The 23,465-nt window shown below is 38.3% G+C and overlaps 3 protein-coding genes across 5 annotated transcripts; 2 read left to right on the top strand and 1 right to left on the bottom strand.

Annotated features, from left to right (window-relative positions):
- The first annotated feature begins 8,135 nt into the window (after positions 1 to 8,135).
- Positions 8,136 to 8,672, top strand: LOC138890255 (uncharacterized). The gene has a single exon (XM_070173626.1). It carries the CDS (start codon positions 8,136 to 8,138, stop codon positions 8,670 to 8,672), a length of 537 nt encoding a protein of 178 aa, XP_070029727.1.
- Positions 8,673 to 10,080: 1,408 nt separating this feature from the next.
- On the top strand, positions 10,081 to 11,288 carry LOC138890254 (uncharacterized). The gene is made up of 2 exons (XM_070173625.1): positions 10,081 to 10,260; positions 10,650 to 11,288. Exons 1-2 carry the CDS (start codon positions 10,081 to 10,083, stop codon positions 11,286 to 11,288), a joined length of 819 nt encoding a protein of 272 aa, XP_070029726.1.
- A 2,949-nt stretch (positions 11,289 to 14,237) lies between these two features.
- Positions 14,238 to 23,132, bottom strand: LOC104223709 (serine/threonine-protein kinase CTR1). 3 transcript variants are annotated; one of them, XM_009775183.2, is made up of 16 exons: positions 23,035 to 23,132; positions 21,614 to 22,773; positions 20,994 to 21,292; positions 20,770 to 20,914; positions 19,959 to 20,074; positions 19,420 to 19,628; positions 18,442 to 18,858; positions 18,301 to 18,341; positions 17,765 to 17,833; positions 17,111 to 17,211; positions 16,932 to 17,016; positions 16,753 to 16,851; positions 16,609 to 16,677; positions 15,493 to 15,624; positions 15,292 to 15,386; positions 14,238 to 14,741 (listed from the first exon to the last, which is right to left on the bottom strand). In XM_009775183.2, the coding sequence occupies exons 2-16, from the start codon at positions 22,502 to 22,504 to the stop codon at positions 14,636 to 14,638; spliced, it is 2,874 nt and encodes a 957-aa protein (XP_009773485.1). In that variant the 5' UTR covers positions 22,505 to 22,773; positions 23,035 to 23,132; the 3' UTR covers positions 14,238 to 14,635. The 3 variants fall into 3 exon arrangements, with proteins under 3 accessions (XP_009773485.1, XP_009773483.1, XP_009773484.1); XM_009775181.2 differs by having other exon boundaries at positions 22,918 to 23,127; XM_009775182.2 differs by having other exon boundaries at positions 22,925 to 23,127.
- Between the last annotated feature and the right edge of the window lie 333 nt (positions 23,133 to 23,465).

The following is a 23,465-nucleotide window of genomic DNA, read 5'->3' as shown; positions in this document are numbered from 1 at the left end:
GGTTTTCGGTTTTCTGGATTTCTGAGGATTTTTCGATCGGGTCTTAAAAGGTTGTAAGTAGCTTTTTGCAGGCGGAAGTGGGTGTAGTATCTTTGGCCTTAGTATTTGTACCTTTAGCTGCTGGTTGCAAAATTTCTTTTTTTCTTTTAATATATCTTTTATTTTGTGCTTGTAGTCCCAGAAAAAGTAAGTTCTTATAATATCGAAAAAGGCCAAAACTGCCCCAACATTATCATTTCTGCCTTTATGACTTGAATTAAAAAAAAATTATTTAAACTCCATGTGTCATGTTATTATTGGTCCAATTTAATTAAATAAATAAATAAGGACCAAAACTATCCATGAACTATTGGCTAGGCCTACGGCCAATGAAGTAGGGATGATTACCGCCAGGGGTTCAAAAAAAAAGAAAAGGTTAAAAAGATTGTAGTGGGAACATAACCAATGATTTTACAGAGATTTTGAATCCCCTTGACCATTAAGTTATGCTTTTGGACGTGTCAAGGGGATTCAATACATAATATATAGAGGTAAAAGACAAATTTTGCCTTACATATACAATATAAGTTTTCGATGAAAGGGTTCGGGTGAACACCCTTCCACCCCTGCCTAGGGCTAAATATCACCTTAGTCCATCTATCAGTTAAAAAAAAATTTTTTAGTGAACACACAGATGGTCAATCTAGGTCTTAGTATTAAAAAGAATACAGAAGAGGGAGAAAGTAAAATGAAAATGGCCGATAAATAATTTTTCCGATGAGATTTTATGTGTTCCAGATGGGTTAATTATTGGGATCGGGTAAGTTAGAAAATCGGATACTATGCCCTGGCCAATAGTTCAAGGACAGTTTTGACCATTTTCCATTTATTTAGTTGAATTGGACCAATAATAAATAACAAGTTGAATTTAAATAATCTTATTTTAATTTAAGTTGACTGTTAGTCACAAGAGCAGAAATGAGCCCAAAAGATAATGTTGGCAGTATTTTTGGACCGATATGTGGACAGAAGGTATATTTGTCCCTTAGCCAATAGTTCAAGGCCAGTTTTGGCCCTTTTCCGTCTTAATATTAAACTGATGCGACAAAGTTTTTGTAACACTCCTCAAATTTATATAAATTTCAAGACTTGCTAAATATAGAATTTAATTTTTTTTTATCTTGCCTTGAGTGCACAACAAAAAAAATTATTTTTTTTTGTCTTCTTTATGGATTTAAACCCTTGTGATTGATTTTTGAGTTACTTCCCTATTTATATAAATAGTTGGATATATAATTATGGGAATATTAATAGTTTAATATTTCTAATTATTAAAAGTGGGTATCATTAATTATTAATTAAGTAAAGAAAAAAAACAAATAACAAAAGAAAATGGGAGGGACATTACTAAGCCCATAAAGGGCTGTTGGAATAAAAAAAGTCTTAAGGCCTTAAAAGCCTAACCTTGGACGTAAAGGAGATCCAAAGAAAGAAAATAGCAGGAGTAAAAATTCGCATAAGGAACAGAACGATGTTCTGTTACGCAGCAAATACAGGCAACAAAAAGAAAATCGTAGGGTTCTTTACAAACCACTAATTCTTGAATTCAGTTATATAAAATTCCCTATTGTTAATTATCTTACAGTGGTAATAAGTATGAATTGAATAGTTAGTTACCTTCTTTCTCTGTATCAATAGTAAATTTCATGTTTAGGTAAGAAACTATAAAATTGATTAAAATGCACTGGTTATTGTAGAATCGATTGTTTGACTGGTGTCAATTGGACTGTGGTCTACGTATTTGCTCGAGAAGTTTTGAGGTGAGTTGATACAACCCTTTACTAAAGTGGTTTAACTCACAAAAGCACGCATACAAGGTGTTTGATGAATTGCTTAAAAGAGTTTATATTTACTTAATTGGAGCGAGTGAGTACCTATTAACTTAGAATTATTCTAGCAAAAGTTTAGATGATTTATTATGATATATGTGCATAAATTTTCAGATTATTGTGTTATTCTTATATGCTATTTTCATGTTGAAAATTTATGAAGAAGCAAGAATCTTTAGAAATACTTTTATATGTTTATTTCATTCTTATGCTATGATTTACATTTAAGGATACCAGTATGGGCATGTACATGACGTTCTATAAAGAAAATATTTAGACTTGAAAAGTCACAAGAAGAAGTTTTAGAAAGAAAAGATTTTTGGGAGCATCCTTTATTCTGAGAAGGGGTCATCGTCCAGGCCGAGGGTCCTGACCAAGGCGTTGACTTCCTGAAACTACTTGTGCCAAAACAGAGAGCACACGAGTCGAGGGTCTCGTTGCTGAGAATTTACTTAGCCATGCTAAGGTATGATACAGGAGCGCTGAGAACCATGAAGCGATTGACACCTCGTGGATTGGGCCTATTCAATCAGGTTGATATCGAACCCGTGCCGATCACACGGTGAATGAGACAGAATTAAGTCAGGATAGTTGGACCTCAAAATATAAAGTGAAGTATTTTTTATAAGAAAAAAAAAAGAATTTCTTTTAGAATATTCATAAACTACTATTATGCAATTATTTAGAATTATTTTTATAAGCTTTATGTTTTACATGCATTTAGAACCTTTTGTTTGCTTTTAATTGAATTCTGTGTCGCCGAGGCCTTGAAAACCTCATTTATAGCCGCATCGATTTACGTGCGTAGTCCGGGAACGTATCCGGAAAGCTTAAATATGAATATCTGTAAAAATAATAAAAATTTGGTTATAAAATGAGTAAATTTGATTTCGGTCAATATTTTGGGTAAACGGATTCAGACCCGTAATTTGACGGTCCTGGAATGTCTGTAGGAAAATATGGGACTTGGGCGTATGCCCAGAATCGAATTCCGAGGTCCCGAGACCGAGAAATGAATTTTCAAAGAAAATTATTTTCTGAAATTGTTTAAGGAAATTTGAAATGAAATTTGATTAGAACATGTTAGTATCGGGCCCGTATTTTGGTTCCGATGCCCGGTACAGGTCTTATATATGATTTAAGATGTTTCTGTGAAATTTTATGAAAAACGGATGTCATATGACGTGATTCGGACTTAAATCGCAAAGTTGATGTTTAAAGAAGTTTTGAGAAGATTTCATTGATGTCGAGATTTAATTTGATGTTCGTGATGTTATTTTGATGATTTGATTACACGAATAAGTCTGTAGGATGTTTTTGAGGTTTGGTGTGCGCTTGGTTTGGAACCCAGAGGGCTCGGGTGAGTTTCGGGTAGGTTCTGGGATGCCTTAGGCCTAAAAATACAGTTGTGGTAGATTCAGAGAAGTTGCAGGTCTCTGAACCCGCTAGTGCGGTCCGCACAAAAGCGTGTGCGACCGCGGAAGGGGGCCAGTGCGGTTCGTGGTTGGCTTTGTGCGGTGCGCGGTGGAGGCCTGTGCGGTCGCAGTCCATTTCGTGCGGTCCGCACAGGGCACTGGACCGCAGTACCCTCAGGAAGGCCTGTGCGGCCGTAGTTCATTTTGTGCGGTCCGCACAGGGGGGTCTGAGAGGGGTATAAATAGACGAGATTTTCAGTTATTTTTCATTTTTCAAAACCCCAAAAACATAAGAGGTGATTTTTCAAACAACCTTTCTTCTCTAAATCAATTGTAAGTCATTTTTAACTAGTTTTCTTCAATCATTAACATCTTTTAACATGATTTCAACTTCAAATCAATGATTTTCATGGGAGGAAATTGGGTGTTTTGGGTAGAACCTAGGTTTTTCAAAAATTGGGGATTTGGACCTCGATTTGAGGTCCGATTTCAAAACAAATTATATATTTGAGTTCGTGGGGGAATGGATAATCGGGTTTTGGTTTGAACCTCGGGTTTTGACCACGTGGGCCCGGGGGCTATTTTTGACTTTTTGGGTAAAACTTTGGAAAACTCATTTTTATGCATTGGGGTTGATTCATTTAGCGTTTATTGATGTAATTAAGTAACTTGTGACTAGATACGAGCGAATTGGCGGTAGAATCAAGGGGTAAAGCTATAATTGAAACTTGAGTTGTGTTCGTGGCATCGAGGTAAGTGTTTGGTCTAACCTTATCTTGAGGGATTAAGAGTTGTGTCATATTTGCTATTTGTTTCTTGTTGAGTACGACGTATAGGCATGGTGACGAGTATCTATGTGTTGGTGTCAAGCATAACTGTGAGTCTTATATTGTGATTTTCATGATCTCGTTGTATTATTCATGCCTTGGTGAAGATTTCTATTTGTTGTGCAAAGTTGTGAAAAGAATTGTGACCTATGAACATTGAGGAGCGTTGGCTCCAGTTGTATAACGAATTGTGAAAGTATAATTGATAATCGAAACTCTAGAACATTGGTTCGAGTTGTGAAGTGAATTGTGAAGTAAAAGTGAGAAAGAAAAGAGATCAGTATGTTGCCCCTTTGCCGGGCTATTGTTGAGTTGAGGTTTCCTTGCATTGTGTTCTTAATTGATATTACTGACGCTTAGGTTATTGATTCTTTGTGCTAGGTGTTAAAACCAGTTGGGTTATAGTTAAGATAGTTAGATGTTGGAACAAGTTTGGTTAAAGTTGTTTCTCCCTTGCCGGGACATATATACTTATACTGTTGAGTTCCCTTGTCGAGATGGTGTAGTCTATTGTTGATCCCTTGCCGGGACAGTTAAGTATGATTATTGTTGACTGTATATAGTTGGAATGGGTTGCACGCCACAACATTATTATATATATATATATATATATATATATATATATATATATATGGATCGAGTGCATGCTGCAACAGATATTATATTGGATCGGGTTGCACGCCGCAACAGATATTATATTGGATCGGGTTGCGCGCCGCAACAGATATTATATTGGATCGGGTTGCATGCCGCAACAAATATTATATTGGATCGAGTTGCACGCCGCAACAGTTATATATGTGGATCAGGTTGCACGCCGCAACAATGTTAAATGATAAGGGATCGGGTTGCGCGCCGCAACAGTATTGTTATTGTATTGTTGTAGACATCGAGCGTTCTTTCATACTTTATTAAGTTTCTGTTAGAGTTTGTTATGTTTCCCTGAAGCATGTTTCCCCCCTCCCCTCTTAAACTGTTATTTCATGTTTATATTTCCGTTGTATATTAGATAACTGCACAAGTTTATCTGGAGTCTGGTCCTAGCCTCGTCACTACATCGTCGGGGTTAGGCCAGGCACTTACCAGCATATGGGGTCAGTTGTGCTGATACTACACTATGTACTCTGTGCAGATACCGGAGCAGTACTTGGTCAGCAGTAGTTGGCGAGCCAGCCTTCAGCCCACCGAGACTCCGAGGTAGCCCTGCAGGTGTCCGCAGGTCCGACATCTCTTCTATCAGTTTTTAGGTTCTGTTATCATTTGTACTCGAGACAGACCATGTTCTTTTCTTTCAAACACTTATTTGTAGTAATCATCGATAGTCTGTGAATGTTGTGACACCAGTTTCTAGATAGAGGCATATGTGGAGTTTCTTATTATTTTGGTTCAATTTATCTAATTCTTCCTCTTAATCTCATATTCCGCTATTTAAATGTTGTTATATTGAAATTGTTAATGAATATAAAATGGGTAAAAAGGTAAATTGTGCAATTGATTGGTTTGCCTAGCTCGTACTAGTAGGCGCCATCACGACTCCCGAGGGTGGGAATCCGGGTCGTGACACCTTTGCTCATAATGTATATGTTATTAAAGTTTCGCCCCCTCCTGTTGAGACTCACTGAGTATAATGGATGGTACTGATATTCTCTTTTGGGAACCTACGTTGGTCTGCAGTACAACGTAAGAACCGGATTTGCAGGCAAGCAGGATACGAGTTAGGACTTCCTTCTCTTCCAGTGCTACTGGTGAGCTCCGTTTTTGTTCGTGGAGTATTCCTTAGAGTCATATTTATTTAGTTATTTCTTTGTTACTTAGAAAACTGGCCAGGAAATCTCATGTCCTGAGCAGTGCGTCAATTTATCAGTAGAGGCTTCATAGACATAGTCGTTGGATTAAGATTCAGATATTTTTATAATAACTTAGCAGTATTTCATTGGTTACTATGAATAAAGTTTTGGAGTTGATTTATTTAAATGTTTAAATTAATCAAAAGTATTTGGTTAGAGTATTGTGTTGTTGCATATAAAATTTGGAGTTATAATAGATTTGATAAACAGAGATGGTTCGCTCGGTCATGTTTAGTGATCGAGTGCCGGTCCCGACTTGTTCAAAAAATGGGTCATGACAAACTTGGTATCAGAGCCAAGTTTATGGAGTCTTAGGAGTCTATGAAGTCATGTTAGTAGAGTCTTGTTTATGTGTATGAAGCGCTCCATACTTATAAATAGGAGGCTACAAGCATTTAGGGAAAGTCTCTTTTTTCATACTTTAGATTGTGCAGTAGAGTTTACCTCTAAGAAATTATCTAATTTATTCGTTTCTCCAAAACTCGCAGAAATGGCTCGTACTCGCAACTCTGACACCGACACTCAGGATGCTGCTCAAGAAACTATCGCTACTATTGTGGCTCAAGGTAGAACTAAGAAGGCTTCAACTTAGAAAAGGAGGGGAAACTCCACAAATGGAGTTCAAGTACCCCGGGTTGAACATGAAGAAGGGGTGGAGCATAATGATCCAGTACCTCAGGATCCAGTACTTCCCCCAACAACAACTCCGTCTCAGGCAATATCTCCCGAGGTGGGTCAGATGTTTAATGCTATCAACAATGTTATGGAGATGTATAAAGCCTTTATGGCCAACCAGAACGAGAGAAGAGATGAGATTCCACCTCAATCAAATAGATAGAACAATTCTGAGTCCTCAAAAGTGAATGAATTTTTGAAGTTGAGTCCTCCAGTGTTCCATGGTTCTATAGTTGATGAAGATCCGATGTTGTGGCTGGAGGGTGTCAAGAAAGCCCTCCGAGTGATGAAAATATTTGATGATGAAGCTGTGGAGCTAGCTGCTTACCAGCTTAGAGATGTGGCCGGCGCTTGGTTTGAGATGTGGGAAAAGGAAAGAGATAAAGATGATGGTCCGCCTACTTGGGAAGAATTTGAAGAGGCCTTCATGACTAACTTTATCCCAGAAGAGGATAGGGAAGCTAAGGCTACAAAGTTCGAACAGCTCAAGTAAGGGAACAAAAGTGTGCAAGAGTACTACATGGAATTCATAAGGTTAGCTAAGCATGCTCCTCACATGGTTAAGACTGAAAAAGCAAAGATTCGCAGGTTTGTTGGCGGTTTAGCTTACCATATTAAGGATACGACATCAGCTGCAGCAGTAGGGATGAAAGCCTTCTCCTCTGTTGTGGGATTTTCCAAGCACTTAGAAAAAGATAGATAACTAAGGAGAGAAGAAAAAGAGCATAACAAGAAAGCCTAGACAACGGGCAGGGTTAATGGTACATCCAGCAGAGGTGGAAGGGATTCCTCTAACAAGGAGTCATTAGCACCAGCTCAGTCCAGTCATCAGTCAGGTGGTGGGTCTTCCCTCAGACGTACTCAGAGTTATGGAAATCAGTCTCACCAGAATCAGAATTTTAGGACATCATCCTCACATAGCCAGAGTCAGGCTGAGCAACATTCACACCAACAAGGTCTTTATGGAACATGTAAGCGGCAACATCCACGTCAGTGCAAACTCAGGTTTCATGGTTGCTATCATTGTAGAGACACTGGTCATATAAAGGCCAACTGCCCAAAGTTGCGACGTAATTTCAGTGGTGGATCAACTCGTCCTTCTAGTTCCTCAGCAACTGCAGTTGCACCACCTCAGGCTCGTGGTTCTCATAATCAGACCGGGTATGGGGCAGACAGAGGTGCAGATCGAGTTACCCAGGGAAGGGGACAACCCCGTTTATTTGCTACACTTGACCGTCAGAGTGCAGAGGCATCTGCAGAAGTTATTACAGGTATACTTTTAGTCTGCTCACATAATGCTTATGCCATAATGGATCCAGGTTCAATATTTTCAATGTGACTCCATACTTTGCAATTAACCTCGGACTAGAACCTGAACAATATAGGGAGTCATTCCTAGTATCTACTCTAGTTGGCGAGTCAGTGAAAGTCACAAGAGTCTATAGAGGTAGTATAGTTTCAGTCCAAGGTCGCAACACCAAAGCCGATCTCATAGAGTTAGAAATGGTGGATTTCGATATGATCATGGGTATGGATTGGTTATCTTCCTGCTATGCCATGTTAGATTGTCATGCCAAGATAGTCAAGTTCCAATTTCAAAATGAAGAAGTCTTAGAGTGGAAGGGTAGTTCAGCATCGCTTGTAGGTAAGTTTATTTCTTACCTTAAGGCACAACGAATGATTGGTAAGGGGTGTCTCGCCTATTTGGCTCACATCATTAATCCAGAATCAGAACCACCAGCTTTTCAGTCTGTGCCAGTTGTTAGAGAATTTCCAGAAGTTTTCCCAGATGACCTTCGCGGAATTCCTCCCAAAAGAATCATAGATTTTGGCATTGATTTCATGCCAGGCACTCAACCCATATCTATACCTCCTTATAGGATAGCTCCAGCAGAACTTAATGAGTTGAGAGAACAGTTGAAAGACCTTCTTGAAAAGGGCTTCATTAGACTGAGTGTTTCACGGTGGGGTGCCCCGGTCCTGTTTGTCAAGAAGAAAGATGGTCTCTCAGAATGTGTGTCGATATTGGCACTTGAATAAAGTTACCATTAAGAACAAATACCCACTGCCAAGAATTGATGATTTATTTGATCAACTTTAGGGTGCAAAATACTTTTCAAAAATAGACTTGAGGTCAGGGTACCATCAGTTGAGAATCAGAAAAAAGGATATATCCAAAACAGCCTTTAGAACTCGTTACGAGCACTATGAATTTCTAATGATGTCCTTCGGGTTGACAAATGCTCCAGCTGCATTTATGGACCTCATGAACAGAGTTTTCAAGCCATTCCTTGATACCTTTATTATCGTGTTTATAGACGATATTTTGGTATACTATAAGAGCAAGGAAGATCATGTAGAACACCTCAGAATAGCCTTGCAGACTTTGAAGGAGAATGAGCTTTATGCCAAGTTTTCAAAATGTGAGTTCTGGTTGCAGTCAGTGGCATTCTTAGGCCACATGGTATCTAGTGAAGGCATAAAAGTAGACCCTCAGAAGACAGAAGCAGTCAAAAACTGGCCAAGGCTGACAACGCCAACATAAATCAGAAGTTTTTTGGGGTTAGCTTGCTACTATAGAAGGTTTGTAGAGGGGTTTTCTTCACTTGCAGCTCCATTAACTAAGTTGACCCAGAAAGTAGTTAAGTTCCAGTGGTCAGACGCTTGTGAGCAGAGTTTTCAAGAGTTAAAGAAGAGGTTGACCACTGCACCTGTATTAACCTTGCTGACAGGTTCGGGTGGGTTCACAGTGTATTATGATGCTTCTAGAGTTGGTCTCGGTTGTGTTCTTATTCAAAATGGAAAATTTATAGCTTATGCTTCCAGGTAGTTGAAGAATCATGAAAAGAACTATCCCACACACGTCTTGGAACTTGCAGCAGTGGTGTTTGCATTAAAGATATGACGACACTACCTTTATGGCGAGCATTCTGAAGTGTTTATAGATCACAAGAGCCTCCAGTACATTTTTCAAGCAAAAAGAATTAAATTTGAGATAGAGAAGGTGGCTCGAGCTATTGAAAGATTATGACATTAATATCCTTTATCACCCGGGCAAAGCTAATGTGGTAGCAGATGCACTTAGTAGCAAGTCAATGGATGTCTTGGCCCATCTTGCAGTACAAAGGCGATCTTTGGGCCGAGAAATTAAAAACTAGCAAATGATGGAATTAGATTGGATGAGATCGAAGAAGGAGATATAACTGCTTATGCCTTAGCGCAATCCTCCCTTGTTGCGCATGTTAAGACTAAGCAAGACGAAGATCCGTACTTAGTGAAGTTAGAAGAATGAGTTAGAAACAAAGAAATCACTGCTTTCACTCTAGGAAGTGACGGAGTTTTGAAGTTGAATGATCGGTTATGTGTGCCTGATGTAGATGGTCTTAGGAAAGCCATAATGGAAGAAGCTCACAGTTCGAGGTACTCTATCCACCCAGGTGCTAATAAAATGTATCTGGACTTGAAAATGTTGTATTGGTGGAAAGGCATGAAGAAACAAGTAGCTGATCATGTGGATAAATGTTTGAATTGCCAGCAAGTCAAAGCCGAGCATCAGAGGCCTGGTGGCCTAGCTCAAGATATAGAGATACCACAGTGGAAGTGGGAGATGATTAATATGGATTTTGTAGTAGGTCTACCTCGCACGTACCGTAAGCATGATTCAATTTAGGTTATTGTAGACTGACTGACAAGGTTCGTGCATTTTCTACCAGTAAAGACGACAGATTCCGCATAGCAGTATGCACAGTTGTACATCAAAGAAATAGTTTGATTGCATGGTACTCCAATTTCAATCATATCTGACAGAGGCCCTCAGTTCACAACGCATTTTTGGCAAGCATTTCAGAAAGGATTAGGTACCAAGGTCAATTTGAGCACCGCTTTCCATCCACAGACCGATGGTCAGGCAGAAAAGACCATTCAGACTCTTGAAGATATGTTGCGTACGTGTGTTTTAGATTTTGGAGGTAATTGGGATAATCACTTGCCACTTATAGAATTTGCTTACAACAACAGCTATCAGGCCAGCATTATGAAGCACTGTATAGGCGAAGATGTAGGTCTCCAGTGGGTTGGTTTGAACCAGCAGATGTGTCATTGATTGGTCTAGAGTTTGCTTGTGAGGCCTTAGAGAAAGTCCAGCTAATCAGAGAAATACTGAAAGCGGCTCAGAGTCGTCAAAAGTCCTATTCTGACAAGCGGCATCGTGACTTAGAGTTTATGGTTGGTGACAAGGTATTTTTGAAAGTTTCACCAATGAAAGGAGTTATGAGGTTTGGTAAGAAAGGGAAACTTAGCCTTAGATTTATCGGACCTCATGAAATTCTAGAAAAGAAAGGAAACGTGGCTTATAAGCTAGCGCTCCCCGTTGTGTTAGCCTTTGTTCATCCTGTCTTTTATGTGTCTATGCTTAGAAAGTACATTCATGATGAGTCACATATAATACCTGCCGATACCATAGAAATTAAAGAAGGCTTGACTTATGAAGAGGTACCTATAGAAATTCTCGATAGGCAAGTAAGAAAGTTGAGAACAAAAGATTTAGCATCGGTAAAAGTTTTGTGGAATAATCATGATTCACAAGAGGCTACGTGGAAGGTCAAGGAAGATATGAGAAAGAAATATCCATATTTATTTGAGGAAAAAGGTATGTGAACCTTAGTTTGGTTTGACATTTATACTTCATTTATTAAATACAAGTTAACAAGTGTGTCTGTCTTTCCTAGATTATACTTAGTTGTTGTAGTAATTTAGTTTATGCCGTAGTATATTTAATTCATTGAAGTAATTTACTTGTGCTAAAGTTGTTGTGCTTTAGATTCTTGTTAGTTATTGTGGTACCTAACTAACAAAAGTTCAAGGACATAAGGGATGATTGTTAGCTTAATAATAAGGCCCTAGCAACATTCGAGGACGAATATTTTTAAGGAGGGAAGATTGTAACACTCCTCAAATTTATATAAATTTCAAGACTCGCTAAATATAGAATTTAATTTTTTTTATTTTGCCTTGAGTGCACAACAAAAAAAAATTACTTTTTTTGTCTTCTTTATGGATTTAAACCCTTATGATTGATTTTTGAGTTACTTCCCTATTTATATAAATAGTTGGATATATAATTATGGGAATATTAATAGTTTAATATTTTTAATTATTAAAAGTGAGTATCATTAATTATTAATTAAGTAAAGAAAAAAAAAACAAATAACAAAAGAAAATGGGAGGGACATTACTAAGCCCATAAAGGGTTGTTGGAGTAAAAAAAAGGCTTAAGGCCTTAAAAGCCTAATCTTGGACATAAAGGAGATCCAAAGAAAGAAAGCAGCAGGAGTAGAAATTCGCACAAGGAACAGAACGTTGTTCTGTTATGCAGCAAACGCAGCAAACACAGGCAACAAAAAGAATATCGTAGGGTTCTTTACAAACCACTAATTCTTGAATTCAGTTATATAAAATTCCCTATTGTTAGTTATCCTACAGTGGTAATAAGTAAGAATTGAATAGTTAGATTCCTTCTTTCTCTGTATCAATAGTAAATTTCATGTTTAGGTGAGAAACTATAAAATTGATTAAAATGCACTAGTTGTTGTAGAATCGATTGTTTGACTGATGTCAATTGGATTGGGGTCTACGTATTGGCTCGAAAGTTTTGAGGTGAGTTGATACAACCCTTTACTAAAGTGGTTTAACTCACAAAAGCATGCATACAAGGTGTTTGATGAATTGCTTAAAAGAGTTTATATTTACTTAATTGGAGCGAGTGAGTACCTATTAACTTAGAATTGTTCTAGCATAAGTTTAGATGATTTATTATGATATATGTGCATAAATTTTCAGATTATTGCGTTATTCTTATATGCTATTTTCATGTTAAAAATTTACGAAGTAAGAATATTTAGAAATACTTTTATATGTTTAATTCATTCTTATGCTATGCTTTACATTTAAGGATACCAGCATGGGCATGTACATGACGTTCTATAAAGAAAAGATTTAGACTTGAAAAGTCACAAGAAGAAGTTTTAGAAAGAAAAGATTTTTGGGAGTATCCTTTATTCTGAGAAGGGGTCATCGTCCAGGGCGAGGGTCCTGACCAAGGCGTTGACTTCCTGAAACTACTTGTGCCAAAGTAGGAGCACACGAGCCGATGGTCTCATTGCTGAGAATTTACTTAGCCACGCTAAGGTATAATACAAGAGCGCTGAGAACCATGAAGCGAGTGGCACCTCGTGGATTGGGTCTATTCGATCAAGTTGGGATCGAACCCGTGCCGATCACACGGTGAATGAGACAGAATTAAGTCTAGATAGTTGGAACTCCCAAAATATAAAGTGAAGTATTTTTTTTATAAGAAAGAAAAAGAAAAGAATTTCTTTTAAAATATTCGTAAACTGTTATTATGCAATTATTTAGAATTATTCTTATAAGCTTTATGTTTTACATGCATTTAGAACCTTTGCTCATAATGTATATGTTATTAAAGTTTCGCCCCCTTTTGTTGAGACTCACTGAGTACAACGGATGGTACTGACGTTCTCTTTTGGGAACCTACGTTGGTCTGCGGTACAACGTAGGAACTGGATTTGCAGGCAAGCAGGCTACGAGTTAGGACTTCCTTCTCTTCTAGTGCTACTGGTGAGCTCCGCTTTTGTTCGTGGAGTATTCCTTAGAGTCATCTTTATTTAGTTATTTCTTTGTTACTTAGAAAACTAGCCAAGAAATCTCATGTCCTGAGCAATGCGTCAATTTATCAGTAGAGGCTTCATAGACATAGTCATTGGATTAAGATTCAGATTTTTTTTGATAATAACTTAGCAGTTTTTCATTGGTTACTATGAATAAAGTTTTGGAGTTGATTTATTTAAATGTTTAAATTAATCAAAAGTATTTGGTTAGAGTATTGCCTTGTTGCATATAAAGTTTGGAGTTATAATAAATTTGATAATCAGAGATGGTTCGCTCGGTCATGTTTAGTGATCGAGTGCCGGTCCCGACTTGTTCAAAAAATGGGTCGTGACAGTTTTGGCTCTTTTCCGTTATAATATTAAACTGATGCGACGAAGCAAACTATCACGAAGAGTACTCTAATATAGAGATATGCTTTTGAGGAGGTGAATATCACTGTTATTTAGACGTTGATCTCCTATCCAAAATACATTCAAGTTTGCTTTTGAGGAGGTGAATATCCTGTACTTAGACGTTGATCTCCTATCCAAAATACATTCAAGTTTTCTAATATCGTACGCGACCCCTTCTAATGTATCCACAAATCTCCTTATGTTTGGCTAAGTTGTGACACAATTCACTAGCATTTTTGGTCATCTAGTATGATGTATGAGAAATTTCTTGAAGTGGCTTAAGGGGATGAGATTTTAGAAATGTCTACAATCGAAGATCTCATACAGTAGGAGGTGTTTAAAAAAATTTAAAACCAACTAAATCGATCATAACCGAATTAGTGTCGTACCTTGTACCGTGTCAGCTCAAGATAACCGAATTAGTGTCGTACCTTGTACCGTGTCAGCTCAAGTGGACGAGCATTCGAAAGTATCAATGGATTATAAGCACTAAGCAGTCCACAAAAACATAGACAATGCTCAAAGAGAACAATAAATAACTGAATCGCTTCTATATTATTACAGTGGCTTACAGTTTTGCTACATCAACTTTTCTCAAGAATGCTTTCCTTGGATACAACATAATTTCGACTTATACGGGAATACTCTTCCCGAATACTACATAGTTACAGCCTCTAATTATTTCACATTTGCAAGGATAATGGCTGACATAGACCAGGGTTCTGCAATAAAACAACTTAAGAAATGCCTCTTTCCCACCTAGAACGGACAGAGGCTTGTTTATCATTCAAAAAGTTAAGACAACCAACACATTTGCAGTTGTTGGGCACAAACCTAGTGAGGTTTTGCAAACTTTGTCAGTATTAAGTAGTTATATATCTAGGAACTATGATGAATTTATTCTCCAAAATACGTGGAGAGTATCTAACTCTTAACATTTCCTCCCATCTGAATCAACTGTAGTGGAGACTTCAGTAGTTTCTTTAATGTATCCACAATGCTCGCAAAGGATGGGCGTTGTGCTGGGTCACTGCGAGGGAATGTGAGATTATGAGAAAGTGTGTACAAACTAGATGGGAAATTAAGGGAAAACAAGTCATACGTCCTTTAACATGATTGACAATTTGATCAATGGGCAGATTAAGTCAAACTTGGGATGGTCAAACAGATTAAATTAATAAATATGTCATATCCAACCCCACCCATGTTTTTTGAGTCGAACTGGGTCAACTAATGGGTCATAACTCAACCCCCAGCAGACCCAATTTTCTCTTCTTTTTTTTTTGAAAAAAAAAAACTATGAAAGCTAATGTATATTTCTTAAGTTAATAGCCCAAGTTCTTCCATATTTACACAATCAATCCAATTTTTATGTTGGAATTGGGTTGCACTTTGACCAGTTTGGTCCAATCAACAAAAAATCATAATGTACAAGTTTAACTTGGGCAGGTTACTAAAATATGGCTTGTTTAAGTTGCCACCCTAATTGACAACAAATCTGAATACTAGAGAGGAAAAGATAGGAAACTGATGATTTATCCTAGATCTCCTTAGGCCTTTAGAATAACATGTCTACTTACTCGTTCCAGCAGGCTTCCATAAGAGATGCCAACATTGGAGAAGTGCTCTGTGGGATCGTGAGCCTCCTGTTCTGGAAAGCAACAGCACCAACAACCTGAAAGTTTGCAAACATGTCAAGGTCACCCTCAGGAGGATGAAAAGTCCAAGGATGAGTGCTGGAGAAAAAGGGGGGGGGGGGTGAGGCATGGGAAGAATTAGACCTGCGCAGGGCCCAGTCCATTCCAAGGCTGTTCCATGGTCACTAGTTCCCATAATATCACGCCAAAGCTATAGACATCAGACTTCTCATTTGAGGGCTCCCCACGCAGAAATTCCGGGGCCATCCATTCAGGCTGAAATAAAGAGCAAGAGAGTTACGAGCTGATAGGACTTAGAAGAAAATGATCAACCTGCAGGATGCTGATCAAAAAGCTGACTTTGTACGGGCATGGGAAGTAGTAACAATCCATGATGGATATGTTCATCCAGTTCAAGATGCCGCAATCAGACTAATTGTATTCGAAGTGCTTCGTGAGATATAGAAAGCAATGAAACCAATTTTTCCTTTTATTCAGAAAAAGAAGCTCTGAAGTATCAATGAAGGCAATGTTAAAGGCAATATCAGTGGTGACACAGCCTATTCAACAAACCTAGAGACGAGAGGCTCTCTGAAACTCCATGCTCTTCGTATATTTTAAGTTTGCCAGCATTAAATAAAAGAGAGAAATACAGAGGGAGAGAAAGCACTATGTCCACTATTCTTTTTAGGGCAAACAGAGAAGTCACCCATGAAAAACTTTGCACGCCAATTTTTATTTTGGGCATTTGGGACCTTATATAACACTCTTGTCGATTTTCCCACTATGTGATAGGCAAAGGGCAGCCCGGTGCACTAAGCTCCTGCTATGTGCGGGGTACGGAGACGGACCACAAGGGTCTATTGTAAATCCTTAAATTGCAATTAGAATGTTTAATGCATTTCTATGACAGGACCAAGGTTTAAGTGTTCCCTCGGCAGACACTAGGCCTGTTAGGTGAGGGTCACAGGCCTCCTGTTTTGGGTCGTGACAAACTTGGTATTCATAGTTTCCATCATTTGAACTTGGCTAAATACGTCGATAATAGAAAGAAATAGTTGTACTCTAGAATGCGCCATGGCACAAGAATGCAGCTGCCTGTATCAGAGGCTCCACAGTACGCAACTTGCTTGTTTTTGCAATTCCTAAGTGCTAAGATCTTAGCTTGCAAGATTGGTAAATGGAGCCAAGAGGCTCATAACTACCAGTACTTACATATGAGACTTGGGGGGGGGGGTTGCGTGTTGGAAGGCAACTTACAGTTCCAGCAACTGATTTTGATGATATGAACGTGTTTGCTTTAAATCTCGACAGACCGAAATCACAAACCTGGAAGAAACATTTCAGATTATGAGAACTGCAAAATTCATTTGAAAACTCAAAGGTAAGTCAGCAACACTTTACCTTTACATTCCAATTTCTATCAACCAACAGGTTAGGAGATTTCAGATCCCAATGCACAACGGGTGGGTTCAGACAATGCAAATAATTGATACCCTTGGCCTGAATTTGAAATGAATAAGAAACTTTCTAGATAAAAACATGGAAGGCATGCAACTATAAAATGTGAGATTGGCACAAACCACATCCAAAGCCATACGGATACGTCTCCTCTGGTCCAACAATTCCCCAGCAGCTGGCCTGTGTATCAGACGGTAGAGACTTCCCCTATCATCATAATCAAAACACAGAAAATTTAGTCCAGTCAAATACTTGAAGTTAGAAAGTAAGAATATTATGCAGTGACTAAAACACAAGTTACCTAGGCAAATATTCAGTCACTATCGATAGATGCGGTCGCTTGGTAACAGCTCCCATGAACAGCACCACATTTGGATGACGAACACGTTTCATAATTGCAACCTTCAGAAAACATGAATCATGAGTTACCATCCAACAATAAACACCAGTATAAGAATGTGAATAGAAGGATCAAATGACAGGAAAAATCTATCAACTAAATTTATGAAATTCACATAGATATATGAATGCAATACACAGACAAAATTGACGTTAGAGAGCAGATTGCCAAGATTAAACTACAACAACTACCCCTCAGTTCCAAGATAATTGGGGTGGACTACTACCAATATTAAACTAAACAAAAAAAAGTAGTAGAGTATTCCTTTCTGTCGTTCTGCTTTTTGTCTTACCCTTGCTATACTGGGGAAACAAGAAAAAGCAGAAAGAGAGCAGCTGCAGCTGCAGAAAGTAGGCTTATCTTTATAAAAGGGCAGCCAGGTGCACAAAGCATCTCTCATTCACGCAAGGTCCAGGGGAGGGCCGCACCACAAAGGGTGTGATGTAGATAGCCTACCCTAACGCAAGCATTAGTGGTTGCTTCTATGGCTCGAAACCTAAATAATTTTATGGTGGCTAGAATACAACAGTTCAACCAACTATTCTATGCACTCACCTCCCTTAGGAACTCCTTTAACTGATCGTCATGAAAATCCTGGACAGTTAGCAGCTTGACTGCAACATCCTGAAGTAGTTAGTAGCACATTAAAACAGGTGCATCATTATATCAAAAATTAAACATAATTTCCACAAAGTATCTTTTAAAAGAAATTGTATGAAACTTCAACTTCATGCATTTGCATATCCTTTTTCTCCAACTAATACATGCTGCTAACCACAACTTAAGTGGAGATGTCCAATTTTAGGAACCACAATGTAATAGCAAATTCAATTACCTCATGCAGTACGTTTTTTGTCAATATCAAAATACCAATAGCATTATCAAGAAATGATCTGAAAATTACAGTGTCATTGTCATGAAGTTATATTAAAGTCTTACTTCAATGTGATTTACACCTTTGCGTTGCCTAGATCATTTATACATCTTTGACATGCAATACAGGCAACACAGCATGATTACAATTTATTTAGATTTACAGGCAATACAGCATGAATAATTTAGCAGCAAACCCAAAAGTAAATAATACTGACCGATCCATGCCATTCAGCACGGTGTACTGTCCCAAATGAACCTGCATGGAAGAAGAGGTACATCAAGATACATTGATGTCGAACAGGGTTCCATAAATTAGGAATAATTTAAAATCATTAGACATATTCACAAAGACACACCAGCACCAACACGCTCTTTCATCTGTAATTCATCCCATGAAATCTCAAGCCAATCCATTGCAAGAGAAGGCTCAAGGTTCAAGTATCTGGGATTTGTTGCAGCCGGGTTCTCACGCTTCCCTGTTCTACCTCCTGCCTCCATTGCATCTATATTAGCTAATAGAGTTGCTTTTGGCGGTCTGCCAGGGCATATTGGAGACTTTTTGGATAGCACAACCTCCTTCTTGTAAGTCTGCCTGATAATGATTTTATCTTCTCTTGGTCTAGAATACTCATCTCCCGCTGTTTCAGCAGTAACAAGAACTTCGGATGGTTCAACCTCCAAAGCTTGATAAGAGCGGCACAGTGCATCATTTGGCAACTTTGGCTTATCACTGACAGCAAATTCGCTCATATGATCACCTTCAATGTGGGGGTCTGCAAGTATAGAAATTACAATTTCTCTTTCTCCAATGGTGACACTAAAAAATTTGAACTTCAAAATCATCTAGCTTCTGATTCTAACAATTTATGCAAATGCATAGAACAAGCCCTTTCAATAGTCAGGAAGAGAATTTTCAAGTAAGCTTTTTCCCTGTGCTGCAATGCAGGATACTATTGTAGTACAGACATAACATAAAAAGGCACCTGTATTGGAACACCAATTATCTATTCTTTCTGATATAAGTACCAATATATTATGGGCAAAAGAAGTTACAATCGTAATATCCAAAGAATTTCAAATACAATGACTTGCTTTGGTCGTATGTCATATCTCAAGCTGTAAATTCCCCTTACATCATCTTCTTTCAAGTAATAATGTTAAATCAGTGTATCCAAAAGCAAAGGCCACCGTTCAATTTATAGGGATTTTATTCAGTTTCCTCAAAACGTCTACAGCTCTACCATTAGGTTAACATGTTAAACTAGTGAGATCCCTTTTTTTCTAACAATAGGAGCATCAATTAAAGCTAGAAGGGTATGTAAATAATAGCACACCTGAATGCAAAGCATTTTCTGCAGGACCGAATGTGTCATTTGACAGCAGTAACTGATTACTTATGTCACTATCCACGTAAGGCTGCTGATATTCCTTCAGATGAGCTACTTGAAGTGGTGAAGGAACAGGAGCCAATACACCTCCATTGATAGAGGAATCTGGACCATGCACATTTCCTGGATCCCCAACAAGATCAACCACAAATTCTCTGATACAATATAGACTTTAGTCAAAAAAGAATGAAGTGAAAATAAACATAATGCTCACCAGTGTTTATAACAAGGTCAGGCTTTACAGAAATTTAATGGAAAATCAAAGCACTAAAAGGTTCTAAATTTATATACACTGCTTTAATCTTAACATACGGGTGAAAGCACAATTAAAGCTGGTGAAAGAAATGGCAAGCAGTGCAATTATCTAGTTGGTGGTAGGGGAGATAACTAAGGGGAAAATTCTTGTTGGTGGTAGGAGAAATAACTAGTTTGATTTTTTTCGCCCCTTTTTCAGGATAAATGGAGAAGTGGATAAGATGTTTTACCTTGACAATCTTCTATCATCCTCAATTTTCACCAGACAAGAAGATCGATGATCTGCAACACAATACTTGCAACCTCGAGCTATCCTACAAGGCAAACCTACGTAATCGGCCAATTTCTGCATACGACAATAGTCATCAGCTAAATTTCGGTTTTCTGAAAGCTTCATTTCAGTAATCAAGTAATTACAAGAACGATTAATAAAAGCCGGTTTAGAATTCTATTTCACCATGTCCACGTAACAATTATGTAGAGAGCATGCAGATATTTCAAAAGGAATTTGATGCCCTAAAGTTCAGGTAGGGTGGTCTTTACTGAATAAGCATAATCACCATTATTGTTTCTCCTCGAGCTACTTCCATTGGTGATCTTTTATGTAACGCTCTTTAGTTATCCATGGCAAGTGCCAATCGTTTATTGTTATGTCGCTCAAAAGATATGAAAACATCCTAGGTATAGCTACTACGTAATCAAAATGTTCCTTCATCAAACATCACAATGAATTCAGTTATCAAAGTACATTATGTCTCAAGTCCCACTGCAGCACTCCAAAGGTGCAACGCACACAGGTTTTTTGGGGCAAAAACAAACAAATTGCTCAAAAGATATATCAAAAATCAAGGTACTACCAAAGGTTATATTTTCTTTCTTTTTAACCATCAAAGATGATCATAGATCAATTTGAACAACGAAAAGCTACTAACATAGAAATGACTGTTAGTCACCAGGAGGGGAGAAAAGGGGGGAAAGCAATTCAGAGATAATGGATAAAATTGAAATTTTGAGCATATGGAAAAGGGGTATTTTACTGACCTTGAATAAAATAGCTCTGTGCCTGCAAAGTCCTGAGGACAAATTGCCGATTGGTAGCACAATGCACTTCTGCAGATCCTTTAATCTCTTGCTAACAACTTTCCACCGCTGATGAAGATCACCTTGCTCCACCGGAAAAGAGCCCCTTAAATATCAAGGAACTCAAATTCGTGTAGAAGAAAATCAAGTCTGGAGAGCATACGTTGAAGAAAATTGATACCTACCCCATATACACAGCCACAAGCTTGCCAAGTTTCTCTGCCAACACTAACGTATTCTCTGCAGCAAAGTAAATTTCTTGAGCTTTATCTTCTAATTCCCTGAGCCTTGAATCCCCACGCCTATCAATAAGAACAACCTCCATTGATGTATCACTGGGTTCAATTTCTTTTAGTGCCATTAGAGATGGAATTCGTCTACCATCCTCTGTCTCATTACACATAACCCACAGATACGGATTCATCCCTAATATGTTATAAAACCCATCCGATATTTTGTCAGCATAAGACAAGGAACCACTCACCTGAAATTTTCACAAACTTTACGCATTAGATAGAAATCCACAGGCAACATGCCAAATAACAAATGCTTACCTGCAGAGGTTGATCAAGAATTTGAACTTTATGAGTTCGAGATTCTAAGACATAGGTCTCAAGTGCAAATTTAATATTCGTACATATTTAGTGAATTTCTTTTAACGCATCCGCCCCTGCTTACAGCTAAAGTATAACAAATAATAGAATTGTTTCCCTCCATAAGATTAACTACCAGTCATGCAATTTTTTCCCCAAAATAGAGTGTTTGTGTGTGTGTGTGTGAGAGAGAGAGGAGCGGAGAAATATACCCATAAACGATATGACACAGTTTGAGCATCAGAAGAACCACCAAGGCGCTTAGTACTTCTGCATTCTTGCAGAAGCATAGGCTCTCCGGAAGCAAGCATTGCTTGCTCTACAAGCTTTTTAGCAAGCGTGAGCTGCAAGTAATAGCTCTCCTTCGACTTCTGCATCAACGAATCCTCACTGTCAACTCTCTCCACCTCTTCCTCCGCCGCCACCACTTCCTCCACTTCCCTCGTCGTCGACTGATCCGTCTGCGTATCTTTAACCCCAGTACTCGGCCAGTTCCCATCCAACGTCGTCCCCGAAAACAAACTCCCTGCATAACTAGTACTTCCCCAACTCGATAGCCTTTGCAACGAAGTTTGTCTCTCAAAATTACCCTTCCCCACACAACTGAAATTGCTTCCACTACTCGATAACCTCTGCAATGAAACTTTCCGATCAAATGTCGACCCTTGCCGTTGCTTCTGCTCCGCCTCCGCCACGTGGCAATCAACCAGTTCATGTACTGGTACAGCCTCAGGCGGAGCAGGAAGCAAAAGTTCATGTTCATCTTCGCCATCAACATCATCCAATTTGATCTTCACGTGATTCTGTATTGATTTACCTTTCTTATTTTTCTCCGCCAGCCAGTTCACAAAAGCGGACAATTGCTTCCCGTGAATCTTATCACGGTGCCCATAGGAAAATGAAGCATTATTATTAGTCTCTTTCCCATGATCACTTGTCAGCTGTTTCGATGTGACATTATCTGAAGATTTTCCTGATTTAATTTGATCTTCAACGACAGTACTGATTTTCTTCTCGTGATCATCATTAACAAACTTTGCAGATGCATCGAACCCGCGGTCAGGAAATTGCCTTGGAAAGAAGTAAGTCGTTCTATGCGGCATTTTTTCACAATCCTCACGTGAACAAAAATCTCTCAAAAAGTTTCAACCCGCACGCTTTCTCCCTCTTGTAAACTTTTTTTGCTGGTTTTTCAACTACTTTTCACCTTGAATGAAAGCGACACCTCCAAAATCCGATCGACCGTACAACAACTTCAAACTTTGATCAGAAAACTGATTTTCCGATCATGAAGAATAACAAGGAGAAGACATTTTACTTAATGTGACGACTTCAACAGGTATATACCTTTTGCTTCAACTGTTGTACGTGCCTGAAAATGAACCAAAACCGAGAAACCCAGTTATTCTGCTAGCTTGTTCTTATATATCACAAATAAAAACTTTCATTATACGCATATAACCATGTGCACATATATATATATAAATATAATTTTCTAAATATGGAAGTATTATACCAGCAACCTTCAGCAGAAGTAATCAAAGACGAATAGAGTCCTATTTTTTTCTTGAAGTTGGAGAAAATAACTGATAAATCTGCAAAAGATTGAAAGAGAAGAAGCTAGCTGACAAACCGCTTTAGCAAATGGATTTTAGTCTTCTGCAGAGAGAGAAGAAAACGAATCAGTTGTTAAGGTGAGAGTATTTTAAGCGTAGAGTAAAAGGACAAAATCGGGTGGGAAATTGAAAATTATAAAAATCAGGAAGCTAACGTGCGCTGGAAGGGTATATGCGCACATATTTTATAAAATGACCACGTCAGGGTTAAGAGTGACATGCAGTGGACACGTATAAAAAGTGACAGCGAGTGCGTACAGATTACCATGGCGCAAGTTAGAGAGCAGCAAAATCGCGGGTCGTAAGAGAAATTAAAAATGGTGCTAAGGTTTAAGAATTGTTTGTATCTTTAGTCCTACACTCCTACTTGGGAGTCATGGCTCATGGCCAATGGCATTAGAGGTGGAAAAGCTTATCCAAATTTTGTACTCATTAGTTGTAAACTTGT

This window comes from Nicotiana sylvestris, chromosome 4 (assembly GCF_000393655.2).
Source record: "Nicotiana sylvestris chromosome 4, ASM39365v2, whole genome shotgun sequence".
NCBI classification, from domain to species: domain Eukaryota; kingdom Viridiplantae; phylum Streptophyta; class Magnoliopsida; order Solanales; family Solanaceae; genus Nicotiana; species Nicotiana sylvestris.
This window is presented reverse-complemented; position numbering and strand designations above follow the sequence as displayed.

Excerpts from the sequence above, each read along its gene's own strand:
- LOC138890254 (XM_070173625.1), top strand. The coding sequence starts at position 10,081 with ATGTATCTGGACTTGAAAATGTTGTATTGGTGGAAAGGCATGAAGAAA. Across the intron at positions 10,261-10,649 it reads TGATTAATATGGATTTTGTA|CTATCAGGCCAGCATTATGA; the intron begins GTAGGTCTACCT and ends TTACAACAACAG.
- LOC104223709 (XM_009775183.2), bottom strand. The coding sequence starts at position 22,504 with ATGCCGCATAGAACGACTTACTTCTTTCCAAGGCAATTTCCTGACCGC. Across the intron at positions 20,915-20,993 it reads CTTGTGGCTGTGTATATGGG|GGGCTCTTTTCCGGTGGAGC; the intron begins GTAGGTATCAAT and ends TTGATATTTAAG. Across the intron at positions 20,075-20,769 it reads ACAGAGCTATTTTATTCAAG|AAATTGGCCGATTACGTAGG; the intron begins GTCAGTAAAATA and ends TGTCGTATGCAG.
- LOC138890255 (XM_070173626.1), top strand. The coding sequence starts at position 8,136 with ATGGTGGATTTCGATATGATCATGGGTATGGATTGGTTATCTTCCTGC.